At 43.5% G+C, this 22,931-nt stretch overlaps 1 protein-coding gene across 2 annotated transcripts; it reads right to left on the bottom strand.

Moving 5' to 3' along the window:
* Nucleotides 1-374: 374 nt before the first annotated feature.
* Tm4sf5 (transmembrane 4 L six family member 5) lies at nt 375-13,480 on the bottom strand. 2 transcript variants are annotated; one of them, XM_074047061.1, is made up of 6 exons: nt 13,372-13,480; nt 7,004-7,247; nt 1,536-1,616; nt 971-1,107; nt 571-751; nt 375-491 (listed from the first exon to the last, which is right to left on the bottom strand). In XM_074047061.1, the coding sequence occupies exons 2-6, from the start codon at nt 7,175-7,177 to the stop codon at nt 477-479; spliced, it is 588 nt and encodes a 195-aa protein (XP_073903162.1). In that variant the 5' UTR covers nt 7,178-7,247; nt 13,372-13,480; the 3' UTR covers nt 375-476. The 2 variants fall into 2 exon arrangements, with proteins under 2 accessions (XP_073903162.1, XP_073903161.1); XM_074047060.1 differs by lacking the exon at nt 13,372-13,480 and having other exon boundaries at nt 7,004-7,688.
* Nucleotides 13,481-22,931: the final 9,451 nt, after the last annotated feature.

Below are 22,931 nucleotides of genomic sequence, written 5' to 3'. Positions count from 1 at the left end.
TAGACTTTCCCTGGCATAGGAAATAGTCCCTACATTAGTCAGTCATATCTGTCCCATTAACAACGTGTTTTTTTAAAAAAATATTTGCCATCAATTGAAATAGTCCAGGGGTGGAAATTACCCATCTTCCACCCCTGGAATGTTAAGTTCTTTCAGAGCTGTACTGTCTTGCTTACCTCTCTATTTCCAGCGCAATTTTATACCTCAGTAACTATTCGTTAAGAAAAGAACAAGTGGGGTGCGGGGCGCCAAACAAGAGAACCCAAACCCCTGTGTATCTGTCTCGAGGCCTTCACACACTACTCCTCACCAGAAACACAATCTGAGACAGGGAAGGACACTCAGAGCAGTTTATCCAAAAGGAGAAGAATTAATGAACAAGAACAACAAAAGGCAGTTTATTCCAGCGAGCAGGGGGTGGGCGGGCCAGGCAGGAGTCCAGGAGTGATTAAGTGTAATCGGGCAGTCGTGGAGTGTCAGTGAGAAGTGCCCTGCAGAAAAGAGAGCGAGTGAGGACGCAGCCAGGAGCAGGCTGGTTCCCTCCACTACTCCACCCAACATCTGTCCCACCTTTTTCCTGCAATCGCCACACACGACACCAATGCTCGCGTTCACCAGCTGTACTCCACACAGCACGATCTCCAGGCTCGAGGCGATAGCCAGCAAAGAGAACAGCGTCACATTCCAGGGGACCACATGAGGGGGCTCCTCGCACACATCCCAGAGAGTATCATTGCTCAAGTAGGCGCCTCTGTGGACGAGCAGGGTCACGTGAGAGAAGTGGGTCACACGCGAGTTCCCCTCATTCCACCCGTGCATACGTCAAATGCGATTTGCAAAGGGCTCGTTTGGGCCACGTGGAGGGAGCTCTCTTGAAGCTGGGCTCTGCCGAGGTTTCTGGGTCCACGTGGGAAAGGCGGAGGGCAGGGAACGCAGAGAAGGGGTGGTAGGAATACAGGCTAAGACTTACGAAGTTTCTCGAAAGTGGTAGTCCCACTTGTCATTTATTAAGCAAATGGGTCCAACTTGGAGCCCGGTTACCGACACCGAGAAACAGTAGATGGCACCAAGCATCCCGAAGGCGGAGGAGAAGACCGAGCGCAGCATCTGGACCGAGTGTGGAAGGTGAGCAAGTCCATCGGGTCCCCACTCGTGGGCCAACCGCCCTTAGCACCGTCCCCCTCGCCCAGATTACCGCGCTTCGCGTGAGCCAAATTAAAAATACATTTCCCGGCAAAACCCGGGTTTAGAGTTAGGCAAACCCAAGGGCCGCGGCCGCGGAGGTTCATGGGGGTTGTAGTCCTCTGTGGTCGTACTCGTTGAGAGCTGAGATTTGCAGGTGAGAGGAGAGAGTGAGGCGGGGCCTAAGACCCTGCAGAAGGGCTTGTGGAGGATGCTGTGGCTCTGTGAGGAAGTCTTGCTATGTAGCCCAGGCTGGCCTCAAACACGAGATCCTCCTGCCCTAGCCTCCTGATCTGAGATTATAGAAGTGGCCTACCACATCAGCCTGAATCATTTCTAAATTTGGATCTTACCCTGCAACGATTTCCGCAGCAGCCTGCACCACAACAGCCCTTGCCCCCTGCCCGAACAGCTGCAATTCCTGGACACAGCACCTGCGGGACAAGAGTCGTGATAAAGCATCCTTCCAGCTCTTCAAGGCCATACTTACATCAGTGTACACCTAATCTGGGAAGCTGCTTGTGATGCCCTCAGCCCTTTGGACCATAGAAGGATCTTTTCTTTACCTCTCCTTGAGCATTGTTGGACTCAAAATTAATTTATCATCATTTACTCGCCCATCTTATCTCTGTCCAGATTGTAGCTTCCTGGAAGGCGGGCGTCCAATATTATATATTCCCAACAAATCTTGGCACATAGTAGGTGCCCAACTGAATGAGAGTCAGGAGGCCTAGGTCTAGCCAACTGTGCACTCCTTCACACTAGATGAATTGGTTGGTTTCTCTGGGTCTTAGTTTTGTCCTGTGTTAAATAGGAACTCCCAGACATACAGCACAGGGTTGTTCTCAGGATTTAATGAGATAACAGGTAGACTTTGAGTGGAGACTGGCTCAGAGTAAATGCTCCATGTCTATAAATGCCTTCAGCATTGGAAGGGATAGTGGTGTTGAAGGGTGCAGGAGTTGGGATTATGGTGGCGTGTGGAAGTATATACTCTCTGATGTAGATAGTAGGATTTCCCAAGATGTGGCCCTTAATCTGATTTTTTTATCTCCCTGTGGCCTCTCTCACTAAACCCAGCCCTTCCCAGGCAACCAACTGTTCCCTCTGCCAATAGTCACCTGCAGATGACTTGGAGATCCCAACCTGTGTAAAGGATGTGCTTTCTCCAGTATCTTGGTTTTAGCTCAGATTCAACCCACTCATACTGACCTCACAGTATTCCCCAAATTTATCTCCCTTTTGACTTTCTTGCCTTCATCGGTGGAAAAATATTTATTTTACCCATCCTGGAAAACTTTAATCTTCCTACATCTAGTTAGATCCAAAATCTTCTCAATTTTCTCTTCCCTCTTTCTTCCCCACATTCAGCCTCTACTCACCTTCCAAGAGGAGGATGTTCCTGCCTCTCTTCTAGATTTTCACAGCTCTTGCCCCATGCCACCCAATGCTCCAATCCACATGCCAGATTAAATCTAATCTTCTACTGGTCTTTTCTCTACAAGTCCTTCAGGGTCAACTCACAGATTAGCGTATCAAGACTGAACCCTAACTCAGGAGTGGTGATGCATGCCTGTAATTCCAGCTACTTGGGAGTCAGAGACAGGAGACCCTTGCCAGTCTGGCCAAAAAGGTATCAAAACTCTGTTTAAAAAAAAAAAAAGTTGGGTGCTGGTAGTTTACGCTTGTATTCCTAGGTACTTGGGAGGCTGAGATTGGGAGGATCGTGGTTTGAGGCCACTCTGAGCAAATAGTCCAAGTGACCCCCATATCTAAGCCCTGAATTCAAACCCAGTGCCACCAACTACAACAACAAAAGGGTTGTGTGTGTGTGTAGGGTAGCTTAAGTGGTAGAGTGCTTGCCTAGCATGCTTTAGGCCCTGGGTTCAAACCCCAGTACTACCAAAAAAATAAAAAGAAAAAAAGACTGAACCCTAGCAAGGCATTCAGTGCTCCTCACTCTGCCTCCAGCCTTATGTACCACAGCACCCCTTGCCCTCTCTTATCTTCATTGCACCAGGTCAGGTTCTTTGGCTATCTTGCATCACTGTCTTTTTTTTTTTTTTTAATGAGGTCTCAATATGTAGAACAGGCTGGCCTCAAACTTGAGATTCTCCTCCCAGCCTCCCAAATTCTGGGATTATAAGTGTGCACTATCCTGCCTAGCCTCCACAGCTGTCTTGATCAAACAAAAATGAGTCTCGTCTGGTGCACAGCATAAGAGGCAGCATTTTGTTTTTCTCCAGGGAAGGGCTGAGGAAGAGTTTAGTTCTATTATATCTTCCATAGCATCCTGAGAGAAATACCTGCTGAACTGCACTGACTTTGTTTTTTTAGTGGTACTGGGATTTGAACTTAGGACCTCACACTTGCTAGGCAGGTGCTTTAACCCCATGAGCCACTGCACCATCCCTGTTTTGTGTTGGGCTTTTTCGAAAAAAGATCTTGCGAACTATTTTCCCAGGGCTGGCTTCGAACTGCGATCCTCTTATCTCTGCCTCCTGAGTAGCTAGGATTGCAGGAGCCACTGGCACCTGGCCTGAACTGATTTTTCACAGGATGCTCTTTGACCCCTTTTCCTGTCTCATGGCCGATCCAAGGCTAGTGTTGACTTCCTTGCTTGGCCTTTCTGGTGAGGTCACTTAGGAGGAGATTCCAGTATTCAAAGACATGTAGAATTGTCTTTTGGATTTACTATATATATATTTTTGAGACAATGTTTGTCTGTTGCCTCTGTTGCCCAGGTTGGCTTTGAACTTTCAATTTTCCTGCTTTAACCTCCCCAGCAACTGGGACTACAAGTGCATGTCACTGTGCCTGGATGATTTACCAATTTTTTAAAAAATATATTTTAATTTTGGGGGACGTACCTCAGTAGTAGAGTGCTTGTCTACCATGCCTAAGTCCTAGGTTCAATCCCCAGCACCACAAAGATAAATACATTTGATTTTAATTAGTACATAATAATTACAAATGTTTACTGTGTATAGTGTGCCTAGTATGCCTTTTTTTTTGGCAGTACTGGGGTTTAAACTCAGGGCCTCACACTAGGTATTCTATCACTTGAGCCACTCCACCAGCTCTAATGTGACATATCAATGCATTATGATCAAATCAGGGTAACTGGCATATGTATGACCTCACAGAAACTTAAATTTTTTAAATTTATTATTATTATTTTTTTTCTAGAGCTGGGCTTTGAACCCAGGGTATCATGCAAGTACTCTGTCACTGAGTTATATCCCCAGCTTTGGCTGTACCATCTTTGAATGATATACTTGTATGAAATTTTCCCATTTTTTGGGTTTGGTTTTTGAGACAGGGTCTCATTATGTAGCTCAGGGTGGCCTTGAACTACAATCATCCTCCCTACATCTCTAGAGTGTGGAATTACAGGTGTGAACCACCACACTTGGCTGAGACTTTTACTTTTTTTGATCTAAGTACTTGTTTCCTTTTTGGTCTTAGCTTCCCTGTCTTGCTCTTTGCTTCTTAATTATCTTAATTAATGGAAAGAGAATGATCATCATAAATGTAAGAGGAAACATTGGGTTTGTAGCTCAAATCTCCTTACTTTTCTCTGTCACTGTGGCCACTAGCTTAGGCCAAACCAATATTCCCTCTCCTGGACACCTCTAGTGACACCAGCCTCATCTTTCCACCTCTCTTGTTGACCTGCTAACTATACATTCCATGCAACAGCCTGGAATTCCATGCAACAGATCTTCCTCACTCCAGTAGGGTGTGCAGCCAACTAGAATGCTCACACTGTGCTGGTGGGTAAGAAATTAATACAAAACTTCACAAAAGCAGGGCTGGGGATGTAGCTCAGTGGTAGAGCGTTTGCCTAGCATAGATGAGGCCCTGGGTTCAATCCCCAGCACTGTCAAAAAACTACTTGGCAATATTAGCACTGAATATTTGCACACCTTAAGAATCAGCAGTTCCAAGCTGAGTGTGGTGGTTCACTCCTGTAATCCAGCACTTAGGAGGCTGAGGATGTTGAGTTCCAGGCCAGCCTGGGTTATGTAGGGAGACACTGTCTTAAACACAAAAAGGGCTGGGGGTCTGGCTCAAGTGATAGGATGCTTGCCTAGCAATCATGAGGTTGTGAATTCAAACCTCAGTCCCACCAATAAATAACTACTTTTACTCCTAGGTATATTCCAACAGGTGTCCTAAAGACACCTACAGGAATGTTTATAATACTAGTGTTTGCAATAAACCCAAACTAAGAATTATCCAAATGTCAAGAAACTTACCTTCCTTCCCTCCTCCCTCCCTTCTTCCTTCCTTCTTTATTATTTATTCATTTATTTATCTTGAGACAGGGTCTTGCTATGCTGCCCAGGTAGGTCTTGCAATCCTGGGCTCAAGCAATCCTCATGCCTCAGTCTCTTGAATAATGGGGATTACAGGCACCCAAATAATGTTTCCTGATCTGGGTGCTGGGTACATGGACACGTTTGCTTTGTAAAAATTCATTGAGTTGAGGCAGAGGGTGTAGCTCAGTGGTGGAGCATGTACTTGGCACACACAAAGCACTGGGTTCAAGCTCCAGCACGGCCTCTCAAAAAAGTTCTAAGATGTTAAAAAAAAAAAAAGTAGAGATCCAGGTGTAGTGGCACATATCTGTAATCTCAGCTACGTAGGAGAGACAAAGCTCTTCTACAAAAGTCCAAAAAGTATGACAGTTATTCAGTAGTTTTCTGTGGTACTTATGTAAAATCCAAATTAACCATTGTGCCTTTCAACGGTATATCTGGTCTGGCCTCTGCCCACCTCAGACCTCATCTCATTCAGCCTCAGCTGCTGTGGCTGTCTGCCTGATCCTCGTATGAGTAGACCCTGTTTGCAATGCTCCTACCTTCTTGTTGTCATTTGAGTGTCAGTTCAAGTATGAATTCAGGCAGATCATGGGGAGTAGGAGAAAAGACATCAGAAGGTAAGAGGTTGTTGTTGGTTAAAGGAGCAGAATCCCCATTTAGCTAATAGAGTGTAACCAGCCAAAGGCATGGAGGGGAGACCTCTCCCACAGAACTTTGTCAGTTCTGTCACCTGTGCTGAGAAGTGGGGAACTGTACGGGGTAGAACTTCTGTCCTTATTCCATGAAGATGTGACATTAGGTTGACCATCCAAAAGTTCACCTAAATGGGGAGGGAGTTGGAGGATGGAGCTTAGGGAGTTTGGGAAATCTGTGTCTCTCCTTCCCCCACTTCTTCTAACAGATCCTGGTCTCCAGGAAGACTTGGGGCATACTGTCTGACTTCTCTGCCATACTGTCCTTGGTTCTGAGTTTATTATCCTTAGCATCCAGCACAGAGTAGGGATCCAGAAATGTGCACTGAGAGTAAAGGGACATGGAGGAGGGAGGAAGAAATGCTGAGGTGACAGGTAGACTGGCCTGGCTCTGGATATTTCCAGTACCCCACTTCCCCATGCCTGTTATTTCCCTGCCCTGATAAGCTCTCACTCAACCAGGTGTTCCTCCTGCTTCCACCCTGGAGGTGAGGTGTTTCCCACATATGCTCAACAGAGGTTGGGAGGGGCAGGAAAAGTTTACTCCCACCCAAGGAAAGATCTTGAGGCTCCCTGCCTCCCGTTCCTCTCAGATGTTCAGCAAGGATGCTGGCGCTCCTTCAGAACCTTCTACAGAATGCCTAGCTCATAGGGCATTCTGAATTGGGCAGGTTCCTTGTCCCCAGGAGGCCCCTGCCATCCCCTTCCAGGCACTGGGCCTTCTCCCTCTCTCCCTCTCCTTCCTGTTCAGATCCCTTAGAATGATGCCCAGATCCCTGGCGCATGCCTCAGCCTTCTCACCATCAGGCCGCCACCGATGAAGCCAGCCATGAGCCAGACTTGCAAGCTGAGATGGTTCTTTGTCCAGGTGGTCTTCCCATCAGGCACCAGCAGGAGGGCATTGGCCACAATGCAGATCAGGGAGAGCGGGATGAGAGAGAGTCCTAGGCAGCGGGCACACTTTCCCGTGCACATGGCAAAGTATAGAGGAGGGCAGCAGTGAGTGAAAGTGAGCTGGAGGTTCCCAGATCCAGGGGAAAATAGGCTGGAGAGAGGAGCAAAGGTCGGAGAAGAGGTGTGGCAGAAACTGGCAGGATCAGAATGATAAGGGAAAGAAGCCCTGATGAGGTGCAGGTAGAGGGGCCACACAGCTCATGAGGTAAAGGGGAAGATGTGGTGATGGAGGAGGTAGAGCAGTTTGTCACACAAAGGAAGTTGCCTGGGGTCAGTGTCTTCTTCCTCTTTGCACACACCTCTCTACAGCACCCCCCTTGGTTCCTCCCCTGTTGGAAGATTCATCCAAACTCCTTCATGTCTTGAAGTCTCAATGGCCTCATGTGTATGAAGGGTAGTGATATCACTTGCCTTGTGGGGTGGTTGTAAGAACTCAGTGGGACAAGGTGAGAAGTATTTTGTAAACTAAGAAGCATGAAACAGATGTATGATGGCCTGACCATTTCTGTCCCACAGGGAGAGTTTCTCATAAAAAGACACTAAAAAGACAACAAAAAAAATGGAGCCAGACATGGTGGCTTATACCTGTGATCTCAGCCACTTAGGAGGATAAGGCAGGAGGATAATGAATATGAGGCCATCCTGGGCAACATACAGAGACCCTTGTCTCAAAAAAATTAAATTAAAAAAATGATAATGGGTTTTTGTTGTCTTTTCATTTCTTCTTCTCAAAATTTGTTTATTCAGGCTGATAGAGTGGCTCAAATGGTAGAGTGACTGCTAGGAAGTGTGAGGCCCTGAGTTCAAACCCCAGTACTGCCAAAATTTTTGTTTGTTTGTTTATTCACTCCTCCTTCTGTGGATACCACTCTCTGTTCCTTGGAGTGGGTTTGAGGCTGAGGCCTGATTCATTGGAGCATCCGTACTCTGGTCTCAGTGATTCCATGATGGGTGTATGAGCGAAGGCAGTCCCATGAGAATCAGTTTCTGCCTTTTTTTTTATTGTTGTTGTCAGCAGCCTGAGGTCAAAGAAGTTCTGTTTTTGTTGGGGTGCTGCAATTTCTGGTGGCCTGTTGTCGTCATGAGGGAGGGCCTGCCTCTTGGACTGTGAAATCAACTCAGACACAAGAGCAACTGAGAAATGGAGAGAGTGTCAGGTTGCCACAATTTGAAACTGAAGATCCAGGCATATCTGAAGCCCAGTCATCCTGTGGAATATTCTGATTCTGTGAACTTATTGTCTTTCTGTCAATTGCAATGAAGGAATTTTTTTTTTTTTGAGGTACTGGGGTTTGAACTCAGAGCCTCATGCTTGCTAGGCAGGCACTCTACCAGTCCTATTTTGTGATTTTTTTTCGAGATAAGGTCTTGAAAACTATTTTCCCAGGCTGGTTTTGAACCATCATCCTCCTGATCCAGCCTCCTGAGTAGCTAGGATTACAGGTGTGAGCCACCAGTGCCTGGCAAGGAATCATTTTTGATACAGTGATTCATTCTTTAAGCTCTTGCTTCCTTAGGCCCTTGGACTGGAGACTATAGGGATTCACAGTTGTAGGAATGAGGCCTAGATTGAGCCCCTGCAAAATTAACCCACACCCAAATAGGATGAGGTAATGCTGTGGAGGAGATGAAAGTAGCAGGAAGTACCCTCATTTGAGGGATCTGACGGGGCATGCAACAAGGATGTCACAGGAGCCTCTTATGTGGCTTCTCCAATGGCCTATTCACACCACTACAGAGGCATAGAAAATAGAGAGAAGTCACCACTCAAAATGAATGCCAGGATCTGAGAGGGATCCCTGCTATTTAGAAGAAAGAGGACTTGGTTAGAGGAATTTACCTCTCAAATAAAAGGACACCTGAAATAAGAAAATACTTTGAGCTGGGCAGCAGTAGCTCATGCCTATAATTCTAGCTACTCTAGAGGCAAAGATCAGGAGGATCGAGGTATGAAGCAGCCTGGGCAAATAGTTCCAGAGACCCTATCTTGAAAATATCCATCACAAAAAAAGGGCTGGTGGAGGGGCTCAAGTGATAGACCACTGCCTAGCAAGCATGATGCCATGAGTTCAAACCCAGTACTGCCAAAAACAAAAAACAAAACTGTGAACTTTCTCCAACTGTTTGCCTCTGCTCATAGACAATTATTGTGGTAATTGATACTTGATTTTGCTTCTGTTAGCTTGTTTAATGATTTTAAAGTGTTTCCATGTTGCTTTTGATACTTTCTGTCCTTTTTCTTTAAACTTTTTTATATTCTTCTGTGTTTTAAGAGGTATATTTTAAATATGAGTAGTGGTTACTTTAAATGTTGTAACCAGTGTCCTTTAATTTGTCACTCTGCCTCTCTTTGATAAACTTCAGACTCTGACATCCCTGCAGCAATCTTTGAGGGATTCTATAGAAATGGATTATATGCCCAGAACCATAGGACCATGTGATCTTGTAAAATTGGAAGTATTTTCTTCAATTTCTCAACCTTCCCTGTATCTATGACCTTTGCTATGCCATTTTGTAGTTCTTCCTGCTAGAGGCAGAATTCTCCTCTACCATATGGGCTGCTGGAATGTGGGCAGAATCTACAAGATCTGAGTTCTGAGCCTAAACCTTAAGAGGTATATGTGTTCCACTTGCCACTATCATTGCCAAGAGAAGAACATGCCTGAGCTAACATACTGGTAAAATGGTTTAAGATACAGGAAAAGGCTCAGATTGGATCCTAGCCTAGACCAGCCAACCTCCAACCAACCCACGCATGTGTGATTGAAATAAATGCTTATATTTACAGGCCACTAAGACTGTTTGTTGTTGTTGTTGTTGTTATTGTCCCACAGCCATAGCTGCTTAACACAGACCCTGTAATCCGGGTCACAGATGACTTATTGAGAGATGAGTAGCTAACCCAAAGGTAGACAGGTAGCTGAGCCCCATGAAGTCGCTTTAGGTGAGACCTCTGCCCAGCAGACGTACCCTGACAACATGATGACAGATCAAGCAACTGGATCTTCATTGTGTGGGTTTTATCTGTGAGACAACCTGAGAGAGTCATCAGAGTAGGGTGGCCCAAAACTAAGAGATGTATGAAAGAAAGAATGGAGTGAGTGAAAACCATGAGGCAACTGAAACCATAAGTGAGCAGAAGTCACAGCAGGAGAATTTCTACTCTTTAGAAAAAGTGCAGGAGGAAGATGGAGAATATGTGTCCTTGTGAGGAGGTGAAAATGATGAGAGGCACTGCTGGGTCACCAGAACTAAGTTGAACTACAAGAGCAACTGTCAGGTCCTGAATCGGAGCCTTCCCACTGTACACCTGAGGAGGCAAGTCAGCCTTTGGTCCTAATAAACAGTGGGCTGAGAGCAGACAACATATTTGCTTACAAGTTGATCAGTAGGCCAGAACTCAGGAGTCTGAAGCAGAAGGATAGCAGGTTTGAGGTCAGCCTGGGCTACATAGCAAGAGCTTATCTCAGAAAACAAATAACAAATGGGTGAAATAATGTTAATAAAACTTTACAGGAATTCTGAAAAAAAATTCCTCAAAACAAGGATGAGGGCACATCATTCAAAAGACTAGAGGAAACAGAGAACTCTGGAGAAATACTCACCATAGGATTTGGAAGAAATTTTTGGGAAGGTTTTGGGTGACATCACTAGAATTCTAGAGGTAAGAGCAAGAAAGAAAAGTTGAGATGAAAAGGCTCTGATATGTAGTCGGAGGAGAGAAGGAAGAATTGTGTGAAGACTCACCATACACAAAGAGAAGTTAGTTTTCATCAGCAGCACTAAAGAACAGAGTTGAAACTGGGAAAAATGAATAAGGGAGGACAAACTGGATAAGACACTCAAAGTCAGAAGAAAAGGACTTCAGAACAAAGAACCAGGAGCAAAAACAGTGGAAAGGATGACAGGTGCTGGGAAAAAACCAGCAGAGATTTAGGGTAAGGAAGTTGGCTGCTCCCAAAGATAAGAACAGAACTGACTGAAGTGATACCACCAAGAGATGGGATGGGATGAGATGGTGCAGGGGTGGAGTGCTTGCGTAGCATGAATGAGGCTCTAGGTTGCAACCCCAGTACCACAAGAACGAAAACAAAAATACCATCTTCAGTAGGAGAAACCTTCACTGAGTTTAAATCCTCCTGAGTCAGCAAGTGATGGTTTATCTTAATTGTCAACTTCATTAGACTGAGAAATGTCCAGGAAATTAGTAAAGCACACCTCTGGGGTTGTCTGTGAGGGTGTTTTCAGGAACATGAGGGCTGTGGCTTAATCTTTTTTTTTTTTTTTTTTTTTCAGCATTAGGGTTTAAACTGAGGACCTCATGCTTGCTAGGCAGGCGCTCTTACCACTTGAGCCACTCCACTAGTTCTGGATTAATTTCTCTCTCTCTCTTTTTTTTCGGTTTTGGCATTTCAACTCAGGGCCTATACCCTGAGCCACTCCATCCTTTTTGTGATGGGTTTTTTTGATAGGGTCTCACAAACTATTTGCCTGGGTGGCTTTGAACCTTTATCTTCCTGATCTCTGCCTCCTGAGTAGCTAGGATTATAGGTGTGAGCCACAGGTGTCTGGCTGGATTAATCTCTTGATGGATTCATAATATGATGGTGATGATGATTATGGCAGTGAGAAAGGTAGGAGATGGGGCTAATTGGAAGAAGCAGGTCACTGGGAGTGTGTCCTTGGGCTATGTCTTGGACCAGCATCTTTCTGTAGACTCCTTTTCTCTGCTTCTTAGCCACTATGGTGTGAACTGCTCTCCCCACCATGATGGACTGATACTTCTGAAAGCATGAGCTGCCTCCTTTTAAGTTGTTTCCCTCAGGTATTTGGTCACAACAATGAGAAAATCTGACTAACATTAGTCTGACACTAATACTGTAACAGAGGTCAGTAGTCAACTGATCCTGGATTCATCCTGACAAAATATTTGAATTAAAGGCTGCATCTAGGCAGAATTTAGAAGGCTATTTAGAGGGCTGGGAATGTAGCTCAGTGGTAGAGCATTTGTCTATATTCATGAAGCCCTGGGTTTGATTCCCAGCACCATAAAAGAAAAAAAAAGTAAAGCAATTTAGAAAGGAACAAAAGTTGGTCTAGTTAGAGACTTCTCTGGAATACTAAATTCCATAAGACAAAGAAGTACTGTCTATAGTTATGTCAACAGCAAAAAACCACTATGACTCAATTATTGTGTACATGTCCAAGTTTATCATGTTTAGAGTCATATGACCCTGTGAAGGACAACAGAACTGCATTTCTGAGAATTCTTGGATTGGAAATACCATGGTGCCTCCTTCTCCTTTTGTGAGAAATCATCTTGACTCACCAAGAGGTGAAGTAAAATCAAAACCCCCAAACGGGGAAGTCTTACCACAAGTCTAAATAATTTTAAAAAATCTGGTTACAAAACAGATAGATGTAAGTTTCTCCCCCTCCAATTACTTTAAAGAGAAAAAATATCATGTAAATTCTAAAAGTGATATTAGCATTAGTCAAGATATCAATCATTTATTACCTATGATGTCCTGAGTCCTTATTTATTTACTTAGGCAATACTGGAGTTTAAGCTCAGAGCTCCACACAGGCACTCTACCACTTAAGCCATGCCCCTTGTTCTTTTTGCTATAGTTATATTTTTTGGAAAGGGTCTTATTTTTGTCTGGGGCCTCCTGGACTTTGTGTGTGCCACCACACTTAGCTTATTGGTTAAGATGGGGGTCTTAATAACTTTTTTGCCTGGGCTGGCCTCAAGCCACTATCCTCCTGATCTTTACCTCCTGAGTAGCTGGAATTACAAGTGTGAGCCACCACTCCTGGACTCTTTGAGTCCATTTTAAGGAACTATATAAGGTATTACAAAAAGCAATTCTTGGCAGGGGGTGTTTCTCAGTAGTAGAGCACTTGCCTAGCATGCCTAAGGACACCTCCCCCTCTTTTTTTTTTGGTTGCAGTATTGGCATTTGAAATCAGAGCCTATACCTTGAGCCATTCCACCAGCCTTTTTTTGTGAAGGGTTTTTTTTGAGATAGGGTCTCTAAAACTATGTGCCTGGCTGGCTTTGAACCTTTATCCTCCTGATCTCTGCCTCCTAAGAAACTAGGATTACAGGCATGCACCTCCAGCGCCTAGCTGAGGCCCTGGGTTTGATCCCCAGCACTGAAAAACACAAACAGCAACAAAAACAACTCTACTGAAACAAAGAGGGAACTTACTGGTTCAGGCAATCAAAGTATCTGAAGGTAGATCTAATATCAATTGCAGTCTTATCCAAAAATTCAAGATGTCATCAGCATTCTTCTGTTTCTCTGCTGTTCCTTTCTTTGGTGTGGGCTACTTCCTTCAGCTGGGTGCTCTTCCTGATGGCAGGATTTGCTGCCATCAGTTCCAGACCTCATGTCTTTACATCACTCCATCGGAGCAAGAGAATCTCTTTGTGTTTTCCTGGAAGAGAGGAAGCTTCTTTCCCATGTTACCCCTCCAAACTTCTCCTTTGCTTGGCCAGGTTCGGTGCCTGTCCCTGAGCCAGGTCACTGTGGACTGGGGGTGGGAACATGTGAATTGACTTGATGCGCTTAGGGACCACTCCAGAACGGGAGAAGACCTCAATTCCATCTTAACCACCAAGCTGGAAAATTAAGGGAACTATTATGAAAGACAAAGGATGGAACAGATGATGGACAATTATCCCTTCCGGGGAATCTGTCTAACTCGTATGACCCCATACTCCTTGTCCATAGCTCAGTAGAGCAGAAATATATGCCTGACCCGTATATGGCAGAGATAGGGAGTCAGCCCATTCTTTATTTTAATGTGGTAATAGACTTTTTAGCTGGGAATATGGCTGCTCAGCTAAAAACTACATTCTCAGATTCTCTTGCAACTAACTATGGTCTTGTGACCAAGTTATGTCCTGGAAGAAAGGGCAGAAGTGATGTTTAACTTTGGTGGTGGTGTAGGAAATAAGCATGCCCTCACTTTCTCCTTCTTCTTGGCAGGAATACAGGCCTAGAGTTGAGCCTTTGGACTCTGTGGATGAGCATAGCCCCTAAAGATAGTAAAACAGCATCTGAGGAGCATGGGCCCCTGGATAGCCTGGAGGTGCAGAAACACTTACAACCTTGGGCCACCTACCTTCTAACTGTTTTGTGAGCAAGAAATGAAGTCCTATCCTGTTTGAGACATTGTTAACTTGGGTCTGTTATAAGCAACCAGAGTAATAAACAGAGACTAGCAATCCATAAAGCTAAAGAGTGGATCAGTTAGATTTGCTTTCTTGTAGGATATAGACTGAGAAAAGGGGAAATTTGCTAGTTATTTTGGGCTTGAAGTTGGTTACAAGGATTCATGAAATTGGGTGAGTGCCATTATTAATTCTTTGAACCCTAACCATATTCTGTCCATCCTAACTCATACATTTTCTGTATATTTTAACATCTCTGAGATTAGGATCTAGCATACATTAATGGTGTCTTGTAAGCATGGTAGATTTTCCCTGCATTTAAGACAACTCGATCATAGCCATTCATATTGTTATCACCTCAACTGAGTTATGTGCTCTGTTTGTACTACACTTCTTGAGTTAAGAGGCCATCTAAAGTGTCTTCAAAAAGCACAACACCACTTATATTAGCATCTCCTGAAGTGAAATACAGTCATGTGTCACCTAAAGATGGCATATGCTCTCATAAATGCATTGTTACGTGATTTTGCCATTGTACATCACAGTGTACTTGCACAAACTAAGGTGGCTATGACATCACTAGGCAATAAAATCTTCTGGGACTACCCATCTTATAGGTTATCTATTGTCAACTGAAACATAACTATGTGGCACATGGCTGTACTTAGATACAAATGATATGGGGCTGAGAGCATGGCCCAAGTGGTAGAGACCCTGACTAGCAAGGGCAAGGTTCTGAGTTCGAACTTTAGTACTGCAAAATACTGATCTGACAAAGTATTATAAAATCTAGAAGAAGAAAACTAGAAATCTGTTGGAAATCAAAGATCTAAACATGGAAAAATATACTATATTCATGTATATGAGGACTCACACTGTCAATATGTCACTTCTTCCAGCTTGATCTATGTGTTCAATATAATCCCAATCAAAATTCAACAAGTTATTTTGTGGGTATTGAGAAATTGATTCTAATTTATGGAGAGGCAAAAGACATAGAATAGCCAACACAATATTGAAAGAAAAAACAAAGTCAAAGGACCAACACTAATGACTTCAAGAGTTACTAGGGCTGGGGGCATGGCTCAAATGATAGAGCACCTGCTTGGTAAGTGAAAAACCCAGAGTTCCAACCCCAGTACCAGATAAGAGAGAGACAGAGAGAGAGAGAGAGAGAGAGAGAGAGAGAGAGAGAGAGAGAGAGAGAGAAAAGAAGAAGAAGAAGAAGAAAAAGAAGAAGAGACTACTATAAATTGGGCACAGTGGCTCATACCTGTAATCCCAGGTATTTGGGTGGCAGAAATTGGGAGAAGTCAGTTTGAGGTCAGCTCAAGCACAAAGTTAACAAGATTCCAGATTCCATTTCAACAAAAAAGCTGGGGGTGTTGGTCTGTGCCTGTCACCCCAGCTACATGAGAGGTATAAGTAGGAGGATATTAGTCTAGACCACCCTAGCAAAAAAACACAAGATCCTACCTGAAAACTAAAGCCAAAAAAAAGACTGGGGACATGACTCAAGTGGTAGAGTCTCTGCTTTGCCAACACACACACACTCTTACTATAAAGCAACAGAAGCCAAGACATTATTGTACTGACAAGTAGATTAATGAAACAGAATAGCGTCCAGAAATAAGCCTACACAAATACAGTCAAGTGATCTTTGACCAGAGAGCAAAGGCAATTCAATGGCAAAAAGAAAGGAAAGAAGAAAGAAAAATGTACACAAATACCTTGCATCTTTTACCTAAAAATGGTTTATGGACCTAAATGCAAAACCACAAAGTCCCCAGAAGATAACATAGGAGAAAATCTAGATGACTCTAGTTTGGTAATGATTTTTTTAGTACAACACTAAATACTAAATGCTAAAGTATTAACTGTGAAAGAAATGATTGATAATCTGGACTTCACTAAAATTTAAAATATGTGCTCTATGAAAGATACCGTCACAGAGAAGACAGCTGGGCACAGTGGCAGTATTGTGGGAGTTTGCTAGCTGAGACACAGGACTCTGAGGCAATTAGCAGGAAGCAATGTTTTATTGTGCCAGCACAGACGCTGCAGACTCATGTCCAAAGGCTGAGCCCCGAGAGCAAAGGGGTTATATACCCTTATATACCTTATATACCCTTGCATGCAGGTTACAGAAGCAAAAAGCAAGGCCTAATCTATGCATAGTTATATTTAATATTATTGGCTACTTTATCCTAGTGCTACGTGACTTTCCCTTCCCTGGTGCTACGTGACCTTCCTCATGTTCAGATTTCTCAGTTTTTATCTCTCTGCTATGCCGTCCCTACCTCCCTGCTACTTTCTCAGGACTCACGCCTAGTCTGTTTTCTTCCGATCTCCCTCCCTTAGTCCCAGCTACTCAGGAGCCTGAGGAAGGAAGATTGTTTGAGCCCAGTGGTTAGCGCCATAGTAAGCTACGCCAGTCAGGTTTTCACACTAAAATTAGTAGTGGGATTGCACCGGTGAGTAGCCACTGAACTCCAGTCTGCGTAGCATAGTGAGACCCCATTTCTTCCCTCTTCTTACTCCTTTTCCCCCTCCTCCCCCTCCTTCTCTTCCTCTTCCTCCTTCCCTTCCTCCTCCCTCTCTTTCTCTCCCTCCCTGTGCTGGAATTTGAACTCAGGGACCTTGCACTTGCCCAGCAGGCATTCTAGTGCTTGAGCCATGCCCCCAGTCCAATGAGACCCCATCTTTTTTTTTTTTAAAGCCAAGTCAGGCACTGGTGGTTCATACATGTGATCCTAGCTACTCAGGAGGCAGAGATTAGGGGGTTTCCGGGTCAAAGCCAGCCCAGGCATAGTTCATGATACCCTATCTTGAAAAAACCCATCATGAAAAAGGACTGATGGAGTGGCTCAACTTATAGACCCTGAGTTCAAACTCCAGCACTGCAAAACAAAACAAACAAAAAGCTGACACCAGTGGCTCACACCTGTCAGTCCATCTAGTGGGAGTCTGGAATCAGGACTGAGGTTTCAGGCCAGCCCAAACAAAAATTCTGGAGATCTGTTTTCAACAATAACAACAACAACAACAACAACAAAACTGGGCATGGTGGTGTGTGCTTGTCATCCAGGAAGCATAAATAAGAGAATGGTGGTTCAGGCCTGCTTAGACAAAAAGCAAGACCCCATCTCAAAAATAACCAGAGCAAAAAAGGCTGGAGGTGTGGCTCAAGATGTAGAGTGCCTGCCTAGCAAGTGTGAAACCCCAAGTTCAAATCCCATTATCCCCTCCTGAGAGAGAGAGAGAGAGAGAGAGAGAGAGAGAGAGAGAGAGAGAGAGAGAGAACAAGAAGACAAACCACAGACTGACTAGGAGAAAATATTTGCAAAAGACAAAATGCACAAAGCACTCTTAAAACTCAATAATAAGAAAATAAACAACTTGATTTAAAAATGGGCAAAAGGGGTGTGCCTATAATCCCAGCACTCAGTAGGCTAAGGCAGGATTGTGAGTTCAAGGCCAGCCTGGGCTGCCTAGTGAAACCCTGTCTCGCAAATAAATAATAAATAAATAAATAAATAAATAAATAGATGTCGATAAACATATGAAAAGGTGTCTCTCAATGAGCACTCACAGGAGAATGAGGAGTTCAAGGCCAGCCTGGGCTCCTCCTCACATGTTATTAGGGGACTGCACACCAGCAAAACAATGAGAAACCACTACATACCCAGCACATCTATCAGGATGGCCAAAATCCAAAGCACAGGCAACACCAAATGGTGGTGAGGATGTGGAGCAACAGGAATGCTCATTGATTGTTGGTAGGAATGCAAAGTGGTGCAGCCCTGTGGAAGAAAGCTTAGTGGTTTTTTACAAAAGTAAGCACATTGTTACTGTACAGTCCAGCAATCCTACTTCTTGGGCACTTGAAAACTATGTTCACACAAAAACCTGCACGTGGAAGGGCATAGTAACTCTATTCACATTGCCAAAACTTGAAGGCAGTCAAGGTGTCCTTTAGTGGGTGAATGGATAAACTATAGAACATCTAGGTATTCAAATATTTCTCAGTGCTAAAAAGAAATGAGCCATCAAATCATCACAAAGCCTGGAGGGAACCTTAGATACATAGCACTAAGTGAGAGAAGGCAATCTGAAAAGGCTATATCTATGGGATTCCAAATATACAACATTCTGGAAACATAAAACTATGGGGACAGTGACAAGATCAGTGGTTGCCAGGGATTGCGAGTGGAGGGAGGGCCTAACACATGGAACACAGAGGACTTTTATTTTAGGGAACTGAAACTGCTTTGTTTGATACTATATTGGTGGACACATGTCATTATATATTTGTCCAAACCCATAGACTGCAACACCAAGAGTGAACTTAATGTCAACTATGGACTTTGGTTGATAACAATGTAAATATAGGTTGATTGATCGTTCCAAATGTTTCTCTGTTGTACAGGATGTTGATAATGGGAGAGGGTGTGCATGTGTGAAGGAGTGAGTACATGTGAACTTTCTGCCCAGTTTTTCTTTGAGCCTAAAACTTCTCTTAAAATAAAAAAATTCTATATACATATATGTATATACACACATCTACATGTATCTACACACATGTATATATATTTTTTTGTTTTGTTTTTCTGGGACAGGATCTAAGTTGCCCCCAGGCTGGTCTGCATCTGCTGGGCTCAAGGGATGCTTTTGCCTCAGCCTTTTAAGTAGCTGGGAGAACAGGTGCATGCCACAGTGCCCTTGGCTCCAGCCCCCACACACAAAAAGCTAATGAAGTATTCAGAAAGGCCTGGAAACAAAGTAGCAAGGAAAATTTGATGTTAGTGAAATTGTCAATTTTGTTGACACTACCAGTAAAACAATAACATGCCAACAGATTGGAAGAAAACCTAAGAGACAAAAGTGGAACACTTTTTTTTTTCTTTAACAGTACTGGGGTTTGAACTCAGGGCCTACACCTTGAGCCACTTCAACAGCCCTTTTTTGTGATGGGTTTTTCAAGATAGGGGCTCATGAACTATTTGCCCCAGATGTTTTCAAACCTCAATCCTTCCAATGTCTGGTTCCTGAGTAGCTAGAATCGATTACAAGTGTGAGTCACTGGCGCCCAGCAAAAGTGGAACACTATTAAGAGATGTGTTGATGGCTTAAGCCTTTAATCCTAGCTATGTGGGGGGCAGAGATCAGGAAGGTCAAGGTTCAAGGCCTTCAACAAAAGCAAGAGTCTATCTCAAAAGTACCCAACATACACACACAAAAAGGGCTGGTGGATCAGCTCAAGTGGTAAAGCACCTGCCTAACATGTGTAAGGCCCTGAGCTCAAACCCCAGTACTGAAGAAAGAAAAGAAAGAAAGAAGAAAGGAAGGGAGGGAGGGAAGGAAGGGCTGGAGTTGTGGCTCCAGTGGTAGAGCACCTGCTTTGCATGAAACCCTAAGTTCAAACTTCAGTCCCACAAAAAAAAAAAAAAAAAAAAAGTTGCTGGTACAGATGAGAATATTGTGTGGATGAAACAGCCATTGAATGTCAGAAAGTGATTCAGAAGCATCAGATTTTTAGAATATTTTAACCAATTTATTTTACACACACACACACAAGCATGCACATGCACACTGTCCCCATAGTTTTATGAGAATTGAATAGGAATGTTTAATGTTTATTACAGCACTGTTTAGAGTGGATTAAAACTGAATACCTGGGCTGGCAGAGTGGCTAAACTGGGACAGCACCTGCCTAGCAAATGTGATGCTTTGAGTTCAAGCCCCAGCACCGCCAAAAACAAAGAAAGAAAGAAACAAACAAAAAACCTGAATACCCATTAACAGAAAACAGGTAAATAAGCTGTAATTCATTTATGCCGTCAATTATTATATAGTCAGTTGAATGAATTAAATCCATACAATTGACTTGGAAAGATTTCAACCATCAGAAAAACCAGATGCCAAAATACATATAGTTATTTAAATATTGTGTTACAAACAAGGCAAGCTCCTCATATATGTGTATGAATCACTATAATGACATAACACAAAAATGAGAGCATTAACTATGTTTGTATAACAAAAGTATGATTGCACTGTGTTTTGTCCACTGTTGGTGTGGACCAATGGCAAGACCTCAGCATTTGGTGTATGTTCACCAGTCATTAGGTAGACCCTGGTCCTCTTGATTCAGGCTGCTTTGACTTGGTGGTTCTACTGCAGGTGTCCAAGCCACAGGAACTTCCTCCAGGCTGTGGACTTTGCTCAGATCTATACCACAGATGCCATTTTGGAGGACAGGTTCAAGAGGCAGAACTTTCTAAGGAAACCCTACCCCTAGCACAATAAGCCAAATGCCACTGTCTAGTCACACTAATGCTCTTGCTCTCCTCACATACATTTATATCCTGTTTATCCAAACAGGTCATGAGGACCACACTGAACATTGCAAACCATGTGTCCAAGCTCAAAGTCACAGTCACTCAGCCCACTCTGACCCTCATGATGTGGGTGAGGATGTAAACTACTACTACTAGGAAATAAAGAATTGAGACTGATAATTCCATGTATAAGGTGTAAAATTCCATTCATATAAAACACTGAATTTATTGTTCACTAAAAAGGTAATTATGATTAAGATTGGATGATAAATTCAAACTTATTTTTCTGAATTATGTAGTTTTAATAAGCATGAATATGTAAACAAATCAGACATTTAAAAAACATTTTTATTAGCATATATTAGTTGTATAAGGGGATTTCATTGTGCTATTTCTATATATGCTTACAATGTACCTTAGACTCACTGCCCCATCATTCACCTTCATCTCCTTCACCACCAAAAGACCTTTGAATTGGCATAAAATAAAAACAATTAAGTGTTAAGAAAGAATTGTGTCAGGAGTGGTGGCTCACAGCTATAATCCCAGCATTCTGGAGGCTGAGGCAGGAGGATCTGAAGTTCTAGGCTAGCCTGAGCTAGATAGCAAGTTCCAGGCCAGCCTGGGCAATAAAGAAAATCCCAGTCTCAAATAACCAAAACCAAGTATAGTAGTGTAACTACTATGGGTGCTACATAATAATGGGGTTACAGTGGAGAAAGGTGTTCTCAGATGCAGGGAAGGTGAGTTTAGGCCAAGTTCTGGACTCAGTGGATATAGCACTAAACTTGACAGAAAAGGAACGTCCCATAGTGTATGTCATAATTTGTGGAGATGGGCAATAAGTTAGAAATGAGGAATTATGCCAAGTTCTGGGATGGAAATACATAGGATGATGGGATAGAGGGTGGCTGCGGTGTGACTTCTTTAGATTTGGTGGCCAGAGAATCAGAGCTACACTTAGGTCTGGGCAAGAGAGACCCCTACCTGGCAGCTTAGATCAAATGTTTCTCAAACTTTTTGTTTTTGAAATGGGGCCTCCCTGTGTTACTCAGTTTGGTCTTGAACTTGTGGGTTCAAGCAGTCCTCCTGACTCAGCTTCTCAAGTAGCTGGGACCATGGGTATGCAGTACTATGGCTGGCTCTAGAATATACTTTTTTTCTTTTTCTTTTTTGTAGTTCTGGGTTACCCTTGAGCTTGCAGGAGGCAGCTCACATCCGGGGGAGACCGTGGCTCCTTCAGCCTCTGGATTTGTAAGGTCAATCCCAGGTGAACAGGCTAAGGTTGTGAATGTGGGCCAAGCTTTGGTCATGGTTTGATGTATATTTAGATTTCTGAGATGTGAGCATCCATTTATGCTGCTGTCCTGAGCCCTACAAACATTTGCAATGGGCTTGCAAGATATACTAATATAACTAACATAATAACAGTTAACCTGTATGCTAGGCTCTAATATTAACTCCCATAATTCTCACAACAAAAGTATGAAGAATTGGATTTATTATCTCCCTGTTTTGTAGATGAGAAAACTGGAAGTGTCTGGTTTCAGATCTAGACAGTTTATCTCAGAGTCTTGACCACAATGTTCTGTTACCTCCTCTCAGAAAGAGGAAACTTGGAGAAGGAAGACACAAGATGAGTTGGAGCTAGAGAACATCCTGGGTTGAGGGAACAAAGTCCATCAGAGGGGGAAAGAGTTTACACTGAGGAACCAAAAGGAACCAAAAAATTACTGACCTTTGAAAATATTAGAATCTTCTGATTCTAATCTAAAGAAGGAGGAAGAAGGGTCCAAGATGATCTCAGAGAGGTAGGCGGGTGCTGGAGCATGTTGGCCTTGTGAGGAGTTTAGAAGTCCTTGGAAGGCTTTAAGAAGGGAAGTGGCATGATTTTGTGTATTTATTGGTGCTGGGGTTTGAATTCAGGGTTCTCTACACATGCTAAGTATCCACTTTACTGCTGAGTTACAACTCAGCTCTTATTTATTGATTTCTTGAGACAGGACCTTGCTATGTAGCCAAGGCTGGCCTAGAATTCTCAAGCCTGCTGTCTGAGCCTTCCAAATGCTGGGATTATAGGTGTGCCCCACCATGCCTGGTTTCCTTATTTTTACAAAAACTGTTTGGTGGTAACTGGAGAACAGACTGTGGAGGGGAAGACTGCAAGCAGGGATAACAGGTGTTAGGAGAGAGTGCAGGTGAGAAAGGATGTAGGTGTGGACCAGGGGATGGAATGAAGTTGGAGGTAATG

This window comes from Castor canadensis, chromosome 11 (genome assembly GCF_047511655.1).
Source record: "Castor canadensis chromosome 11, mCasCan1.hap1v2, whole genome shotgun sequence".
In the NCBI taxonomy this organism is placed as follows: domain Eukaryota; kingdom Metazoa; phylum Chordata; class Mammalia; order Rodentia; family Castoridae; genus Castor; species Castor canadensis.
Note: the sequence above shows the minus strand (reverse complement) of the source record. Positions and strands in the feature narration are given on the sequence as shown.